This window comes from Pteropus medius, unplaced genomic scaffold (assembly GCF_902729225.1).
Source record: "Pteropus medius unplaced genomic scaffold, Ma_sr-lr_union100, whole genome shotgun sequence".
Lineage (NCBI taxonomy): Eukaryota > Metazoa > Chordata > Mammalia > Chiroptera > Pteropodidae > Pteropus > Pteropus medius.
Window position 1 is genome coordinate 812020 of NW_024355990.1, and position 8661 is coordinate 820680.

The 8661-nt window shown below is 60.9% G+C and overlaps 1 protein-coding gene across 1 annotated transcript; it reads left to right on the forward strand.

The window, feature by feature from the left end:
* The first annotated feature begins 890 nt into the window (after positions 1–890).
* LOC120600210 (THO complex subunit 4) lies at positions 891–4773 on the forward strand. Its single transcript, XM_039859597.1, has 6 exons — positions 891–1355; positions 1782–1913; positions 3326–3473; positions 4049–4112; positions 4207–4378; positions 4465–4773. The coding sequence occupies exons 1-6, from the start codon at positions 1119–1121 to the stop codon at positions 4477–4479; spliced, it is 768 nt and encodes a 255-aa protein (XP_039715531.1). The 5' UTR covers positions 891–1118; the 3' UTR covers positions 4480–4773.
* Positions 4774–8661: the final 3888 nt, after the last annotated feature.

Here is an 8661-nt window from a genome sequence, read left to right on the forward strand (position 1 = left end):
AATATTCAATTTTTTGTTTGAAATTTTTCAAATAAAAAGTTTTAACCCATCTCTTTGTTCCACGTGTTCCCCAGCCCTGTGTGATCACCATAAAAGGCTGCACTATTTTTCCTTACAAAACTTTTGATGGGGTAATTATACAAATACGGGCTCCAGCGGCTTGCCTTTTCTCTGCCAACTTATCTTGAGGAACGGGAAACCAAAACCCAGGGACTTTGTGCGGCTATTTCTGGGGGAGACGCCAGGGCAGGGCGAGTAGCGGAGCTCCAGAGTGAGCACAGGGGGACACTCACAGTCCGGGCAGCAGCCATTGAAAGCCATCCGGCAGATGCCGCAGTTCTCGTCGTTGGCCACCCAGAGCCAAGTGGCCACGCCGTTCCAGCACTTGATCTTCACCTTCATGGCGGTGGAGCCTGCGGGCGAGGAAAGAGATCGCCTGCTGCCCTTAGTTTGCAGAGCTTCAGCATTTAGGCACCACACAAGGGATGCTACCCGAGGCAGGGGGCCCTCTGAGGAACCCCCTTAGCCGCCGAGAGGGGCGAGGGCGGCTGGGGCAGGGGCCCCGGTCGCCCCAGAGGCTCGCTTCGCACTCAGGGCACCTGCCAAAATCGCCAAAGGAGCGCTGGCTTTCGTTGATAACTGCAAGAACGTGCCATACAGCACTTCTTGGAGGACGTGACTAATGCGGGGGTGACAGACACACAGAGACTCAAACCCCGCTTGCCACTATTTCGCCCAGGAATCCGCCACCCAGCCGGGGTCGCCCGAGAGGAGGGGCGGGAAGGGCGTGGAGCCCCGCCCCGCCCAACGGCCCCGCCCCGCCCCTGATCCCTCGCACCCAAGCCGATTTATTCGCGCGCAGCCCCGCCCGCCTTCAGTTGGCAGCGCCGGCGCCCGCGCGGGAAGGTACAAAAACGACCGAGGCCGCGGCGGGGGACTCAGCTGCGGCGCCCGCCGAGTCCCGCGCCCCAGCGCGCACGCGCCGCCCCGCCCTCCCGCCTGCAGCCAATCGGCAGCCGCTCCGAGGACGCGGCACCGGAAGGCCTCGTGCGGCGCCGGAAGTGACGCCTCAGCGTGCTGACGCGCGGGCTCGAGCCGAGGCCGATTCCGCGCCCGCCATGGCCGACAAAATGGACATGTCTCTGGACGACATCATTAAGCTGAACCGGAGCCAGCGAGGAGGCCGCGGCGGGGGTCGGGGCCGTGGCCGGGCCGGCTCCCAGGGCGGTCGCGGCGGCGGTCCGCAGGCCGCCGCGCGAGTGAGCCGGGGCGGCGGGCCCATGCGGAACCGGCCGGCCCTCGCCCGCGGCGCGGCGGGCGGCGGCGGCAGGAACCGGCCGGCACCCTACAGCAGGGTGAGTGCAAAGGCCAGCGGCCGGCCGCGGCGGGGGCGTGGGCCGGCGGGGCGGCGCGCGGCGGAGAAGGCGGTGGTGGCCCAGGCCAGTGGGCGCGGGAACCGGGCCGGGCGGAGAGGTCGCGCGCCGGCCCGGCCCGGGACACGGAGACTCTCCTGGCCTTTGTCTTGGCTGGGCGCCGAGCCTCGTGGCGGCGGGGGCCGAGGGGACGTTGGCCGCGGCCGCACCCGCCCCGGCGGCGGGAAGTTAGCTGGAGGGAACGGACAAGTTGCGGGACGTGGGCCCCGGCGCGGCGCGGGGCGGGAAGCGGACGGCTTCAGGCCCCTCTCCGCACTTCCCTCCGGCCCGCGATGCTGAGGCTCTTGCCGTGGCCGTGACGGCGAGGAGACTGACGGGCGCGTTTCTGTTGTGTTTTTCCCCCTTCAGCCGAAACAACTTCCTGACAAGTGGCAACATGACCTTTTCGACAGCGGCTTTGGGGGTGGCGCCGGCGTGGAGACCGGTGGGAAACTGCTGGTGTCCAACCTGGATTTTGGAGTGTCCGACGCAGATATTCAGGTAAGGGACAGGAACCTCTCGGTGAGCAGTTCGCCCCGCGGAACCGATCGTGTTGCTCGGGATGTGGGCCTGAGTCCCCTGTCACTTTAGGGCAGTGAGTCGTCCCAGGCATCCAAGGACTAGCCACTGTCCCCTGTAAGGGGCTGCTGGAGTGCAGAGCAGAGGGCAAGCTAGGGTCGAACCTGTCACAAGTAGGTCGGTTCGTGCTGGAAAGCAGCCCCAGCTTAGTCTGCGGAGCCTGCCTTTCCCTACTGGAACTGCTCGTGGGTGACAGTTCTCTGCCAGCGCGTCCAGCTTCTAACGGGGAGAGTCTGGCCAGGTGTGAGTGGTTCCTGCGTTACCGATAGAGCTAGGCTGCTCGTCCGCTTTATCACAGTCCCGTTTTCACAACTTGCGGGGAGAAGGCCCTTCCGCGTAGAGCTGGCGGCGCGGCCTTCCGGCTCCGTCTGCCTCGAGCCCTGTGTCTCTTCGGTGTCCTTTCACTTACGGCCATCCCTTGGGTTTTGTCAGCAGCCTGATTCTCAAACCCATCTTTGGTTGAAGCTTCTCTTTCATTTTTCATTTTTATTTTTGTTTTTTTGGTTGAACCCCAAACGCAGTCAAACCTGTTTTCCGGTTAAGTGACGACATTTTGGGGGTCCGTTCTGGAGATGGCCGGGTCAGGGTGCTGGGCCGTCCTGGGTTCAGTTTCCCCAGAGCCCAGCTGTGGGAGGACGGAGCGAGGCCGGTGAGCACTCACAGTGTCTCAACACTTTTTTTAAGGTGGTTTCTGGCATCCACTGGAAACCGCTTTTGGCGAACTCCACTTCCCGCTGTGTGCCTGCGGCCGGAGTAGCCCCACACTCTGGGTTCCCTCTCCAACTCCCAGCCTGCCTGAGGTCAGGGCAGTTCCCATGGCAGCGCTTGACTTCAGACTTTGCGGCAGGCTTGAGTAGGAGGAGAGGGAAAGGTGAGCCAGAACCCGCCCTGGGGGAGGGGCTGGGTCAGGGCTTCCGGATCAGTGGGCCCTCTGAGCTGGTCCACCTGTCGGATGGCGTCCCTCGTTCTGTGATCTTGGCCTTGGCTGTTTGTTGGCACAGTCCTGGGTGTGTTCTGAACTTTCCTCTGTCGAAGAAGGTAGCGACCTCAGCTCTTGCCCTTCACTGGTGGGCTTCGGGATTCTTTACCTGCATCGTGGTCCGGATGTCAGGTCCCCGGGTTGGCAGGAGCCCTCAGGCTCAGCTGCTCCTGGGAGTCGCTGTCCCACCTGCCCCATCCTCTCCCCTATTTCCTGCTCCCCCGGCCCTGCCCCCCCACACATATGTCTGCCTCCCAGGGAAATGCCTTCAAAGTAGCACACGCTGCCGGGGGACTGTCCCTGGGCCACCAGACGGGAGAGGGCTTTACTGACAGTTGCTCTTTCCAACACGCAGGAGCTCTTTGCTGAGTTTGGGACGCTGAAGAAGGCAGCCGTGCACTACGACCGCTCCGGCCGCAGCCTGGGGACCGCTGACGTGCACTTCGAGCGGAAGGCAGACGCCCTGAAAGCCATGAAACAGTACAACGGTGTCCCTTTGGATGGTGCGTTCGGGTCGGACCCAGGAAGACCGAGGGCCATACCTAGTTTGAGGAGTTGGGGCTGGCACCTGTCCACGCAGGAATATGGCTTCCTCTCTGGCCGAGGACGCTTTGCATTCGCCCCTTTGTCTCTCTCTTCCATTCTGCCACCTCTCATGCTGCCCCACACACCTGGACCAACCTCTTGTGAACCCCCATCCAGCAAGCTCCACCCTCCCCTCCTTCAGCTCCTTCCGGAAGACTCACTTCTGTGAAGCCTTCTCAGAACCGCCACAGCAGGCCTCTGAGTGCGGGGCTGTGGTCGTAAAGACGGAGGTACCGGTTCTCCTGTCAGGTCACCCACACCTTTGCGCCCATGAGCACCGGGACGCCTGACCAGACACCCACCTAAGCTGACCGAAGGAGCGAGGAGGTGTCGGTGGGTTGTCGTTAGCGCCACCTCATTCTCCAGGCCGCGTCCCGTTGGGAGCGTAGGAGACGCGCAGCGCCCGCTCCAGGCTTGCTGCGCCCGGCCCTGGCGCCCCGGGCAGGCGCCGGAGCCCTAACTGCGACGGGCCTTCTTGTGTTCTTTGCCGCAGGCCGCCCCATGAACATTCAGCTTGTCACATCACAGATTGACACACAGCGGAGACCGGCGCAGAGGTGAGCCCTGGGGCCTCTGGGCAGGGTTGGCCTCGGTGCGGTCTCGTCCTCGGCCCTTCCCGTGTGTGTGAACGAGTCTTCTGTTCCTCGCCAGTGTCAGCAGAGGCGGGATGACTAGAAACCGCGGTTCTGGAGGGTTCGGCGGCGGCACTCGGAGAGGCGCCCGTGGAGGCAGCCGGGGCAGAGGCAGAGGCACCGGCAGGAGTTCAAAGCAGCAGCTTTCTGCAGAGGAGCTGGACGCCCAGCTGGACGCTTACAACGCCAGAGTAAGTCCCAGACGGGCCCGGGGAGCTGGCCGGCCGGCGACGGGAGCGTGGCCTCCTTTCGAGTGAGACCCTCTCTTATGTTTCAGATGGACACCAGCTAAGCAGACCCGGCGAGCAGCGGGATCCCCACGTGTCGTCCGTGCTCCCTGGCGGGATGGGGCGGCGGGCTGCGGTTGGCAATGATGGATTTGTTTCCCTTACGTTTTAAGATAGGATTTAAAACTCATGTAAAGGTTTTTTTTCTTTTTTTTTTTCTTTTTTTTTTTAATTCTGAAACAGACCTGTTTTGTACTGAGTTATTTTTGGGATAAATTTTACTGGTTGCTGTTGTGGAAAAGGTGGCGTTTCCACCTTTCCCATAATAAAATAGAAACGTGTGTAGAACTGGAACAGTTCGATTCGTCCCGCTGGTGGAGTTCTTGCCTGGGTCAGAGCTCTGGTGTCGACCTGGGTGGGAGCAGGGACCCGGGACCTGATGAGGGGTGGTGGCTGTCTCCGCTCTGCCGGGTGGGTGGGAGGACAGTGCAGTCCCCCTGCCTGCCCCGTGGGGGAGCGGGGCATCGGTGTTGCCGCCGGCTTCCAGGTGGCCGGGTCGGACCGTTCCTTCCCTCTGGTGCCGAGAAACTCAGCTGAAAGCAGCTCCCTGATTCCACAGCGCGATCCCTTCACGCTTCCGGGCTCCTGCTGGCGAGTGGAGCTGGCGTGGGGGCGTCCTCCCTTCGCTGCCCATCCGCTGAGGTGGCTGATAGGAGCCGTGCCAGAGCCTCAAGTGATCTGCAGGGAGCTGGAGAGGCGGGTGGACCATGCGCCCGGCTGGACCGCCCCCCAGGACGACAGGCCAGGGCAGTTGAGGCGGCGAGACCCGGGGAGAGGCCGGGTGAGGGCACCTCTCCGGAGTCTCCTCCGGCCTCCCCGGCACCCTCGGGGGGGCAGGCCCGTGGGCCACTCGGCGAGCCCAGAGCCGGGCTCCTGTTCGGTGCCTCACAGGTACCTGTGGGGGTGCCAGGCGGGAGGGCAGCCTCTTCAGGGCTGCTCAGGAGGTGGCGACAGCCTCCCGAGAGCGGCGACTGGGCGCCAGCATTGCCGAGCGCCAGTCCACCCAGCTGTCCTGCGGGACCAGGGAGGGCTGATGGCAGTGGGGGGCCTCGCCTTTCCGGGAGGCAGTCCCACAGCCTATGCCATCACTACAGAGCCAGGCACTGGAGGCAAGATAACTAAGATGGCCTGTCTCGGCCCTGCAGGAGCCCTGTCCAGCAGGGGAAGGGACTGTCAGATGCCTGGCTTTAGCTGCTATGGCCCGAGGGGTGGAAGTGACAGGTCAGATCATCCAGGCCGAGTCAGGCTGTGTACCTGAGGAGGTGGCCTTGGGCTGAGCAGGCACAGGCCAGGTTGGGGGAGGCGGGGGTCATCTGGCTCCCTGCGGTCCAGAAGCTAAGGAGCCCCCGCTGGAGGGCGAGGTCAGCCTGGGCTGGAGGCCTTGAGTGCTGGGCTGGCAGCCGCTGTGGTGGGGAGCTGTGGGGAGGTGGCTCGGGGTTGGGGAGGGCTCACCCGGCAGTATGAGGTGGGGCCGAGGGTGCGGGTGCAAGAATGTTGAAGGTCCCAAGAAGAAACGAGGAGGGGTCAGTCACCCGCGGAGCTGGGTGCAGGAGGCCGCTGGGCATCTTGGGCTGGGCTCACGCGAGAGTTGCTTTCAGCTGGACAGCTGATCGGGACAGCTGTCGGCATGTGGAGCGGCAGCAGGTGGTAGGGCTTAGGGAGGGTGGGAGGGGTGTGATGTCACTGAGGGTGCAGTGAGGGTAATGGCTAAGAAAACCGAGATTTGGCCAGTAAGCCCAGTGAGGTGAGCAGAGCCGGGTGTCCCCTGGGCTCCTAACCGGGGTTCTCCAGCTTGCAGCCTCAGTGTCCTGATTTGTGAAATGGGGATGACATCCATTTGCCTCTTGGACTGATGGACCATGTCATGAACACATGGGGACGCTTCTGAGGGAAGCTGTGGGTGGACAGAGGACCTGTGGTCAGCGGAGCCAGGCGACTGGTCCCCTCCGGGGCGGTGCTGGGCTTCCCTGTGACGGCCAGCACCCTCTTCATCCGCAGAGTCGCCTGAGTGAGGGAGAGGGTGAGGGTCCTCGCTGATCTTGCGTGTCCTCTTCTCCAGCCTTCGCCCCCACTCCGAGCCACAGGGTGCTCGTCACAACAGCGGAGGGCCGGGCTCCGCACCCACACAGTCGGAGCGGGCTCGCGACTTGCTCGGCTTCCCATTGGTCATCAGGGTGTTCAAAGGTGCTGCTGCAGGGGAAACAGCTCCCAGGAGGAGGGGTTGTGCCCACTGTGACCTCCTGGCCCCTGTGCACAGGACAGTCGGTCCGGCGTGTGCCCCGGCTTCAGGTGGGTTGAGCAAAGATGCATGTTTCTGAGCCATCTGGAGTAAGAAGGAACAGCCCCCTATTTGCAGATGGGGTGAAATGCAACAGGAGTTCATGCACGGTGGCTGCACCCCACAGACACCCCATAAAGTCCTGACACTGTCTGCTCAGTGATGGCTGTTTCCTTGGGGAGCAGACAGTCTGACACAGGGAACGGACGCGGAATTGTCACGCCATATCACGACTGCAATAGAGATGAGTCAAGTGTGGGAGTGTGGACTCGGCATCTCTGTCCCTGGCTGCAGCAGACATTGGCAGAGGGCCTGTGCCCCCATCCCAGTCCCGCACTCCCGGGTGTCCTGTCTAGGTGGCGTGTACCCCCTGAGAGCATAGTGAGGTCGTCTTTGCATCTGAGTCTATCAACTCATCTGACAAATGTGAACGTGAATGCCCACTAAATGCCAGGCACCGCCTTCAGGTGCCAGGGAAATAGCCCCAAACAAAACAAAATTCTCACCCTCATGGAACGTGGGCTCCGTGCAGGAACGCGGGCAACGGGAAACAGCGTGGGGTGCAGGAAAACAGCGGGGCGGCGAGCATGAGAGAGGCCCGCGGAGGGGGGAGGGGGAGGTGCGAGCCCGCAGGTATTTGGGGGGACAGCTGTACTGGCAGCGAGAGCAGCACGCGCGGAGGTCCTGAGGTGAACACTGGAAAGCTCGGGCGAGCCAGGCTGCAGCGTGGCTGGGCGGAGGGGCAGGTGATGGAGCCTGTGGGCCACGGGGCCGTGCCGCCGAGCTGGCGTTCGGGGTCTCAGCTGGGTGACCCATAGACGGGGCCAAAAGGCAGCGACGGTGGAGCGGGCTTTTATGGCATTGTTTCAGGTGCTTGTTTAAGAAAACCAGGTTTTAAATCGAAAAGGTAGCACGTTCAGTCAGCACAAAAAGCCTATGACATGCCTTCCTACCACCCTTCAGATGAACCCCTTGTCACTATGGATTTCTTAAAATGAGAGCTTTACTGAGATGTAATTGACATATCACAAAGTTTCCCAATTTATATACAATTCAGTGATTTTGGTGTATCCACAGTCACACATCCACCACCATCTTCAAATTCCAGAACCTTCTCATTGCCATAGAAAACCCGCCAGCAGTCACTCCCCGCCACCCACCCGTCCCCCCGCAGGCACCAGGCTATTTTCTGACTCTGAATTTGCCTGCTCTGGACACGTCGTGTGAATGGAACCGTACAGTACCTGACCTTTCGTGTCTGGCTTCCTTAAGTTAGCATAACGTTTTAAAAATTTACCCATTTTATAGCACAAGTCGGTCTTTTTTCTTGCCCAATATTCCACGGTGGACACATCACATTCTGTTTGTCCGTTCGTCAGTTGATGGACATTTGGGTTGTTTCCACTTCCTGGCTATTAAAATAATGCTGCCGTGAGCATTATTTGCACATTTTTATGTGAACCTATGTTCTCAGATCCCCAAAAGTAGAGCAGGGTCGCCGGATCATAGGGCAACTGCGCCGTCCCCACAGCGGCTGCCCCATCTCACGCTCCCACCGGCGGGGCGTGACGTTCCGGTGTCCCCACGTCCTCTCCTGTCTGTATTTGCAGAGAATCACATCTTGTCTCTCTTCACATTGCCTTGCATTACGTAACTTTCACAGAAAGACGCAAAAATTTTCAGACGTCCCTGAAATTGATGTAACTAGCATCTTCCCTTATTTCTGTTCAGGTCAGCCTATTTATGCTTAACTGCGAATACTAAGTGTCATTTTGTCATCTCGATGTTCAGATTTAAAGAAGGGAGACTAGTCTGCAGAGTTGTACGTTCCCGACTCAGCTCCCCAGCTGTTAATCTGTCATCATTCTGGGTTTTGGTTTTTTTTTTTTTCTGAATGGATCGAGAGTAA

Coding starts and splice junctions, on each gene's coding strand:
- LOC120600210 (XM_039859597.1), top strand. CDS start 1,119: ATGGCCGACAAAATGGACATGTCTCTGGACGACATCATTAAGCTGAAC. Junction 1,356..1,781: donor GGCCGGCACCCTACAGCAGG/GTGAGTGCAAAG, acceptor TTCCCCCTTCAG/CCGAAACAACTTCCTGACAA. Junction 1,914..3,325: donor TGTCCGACGCAGATATTCAG/GTAAGGGACAGG, acceptor TCCAACACGCAG/GAGCTCTTTGCTGAGTTTGG.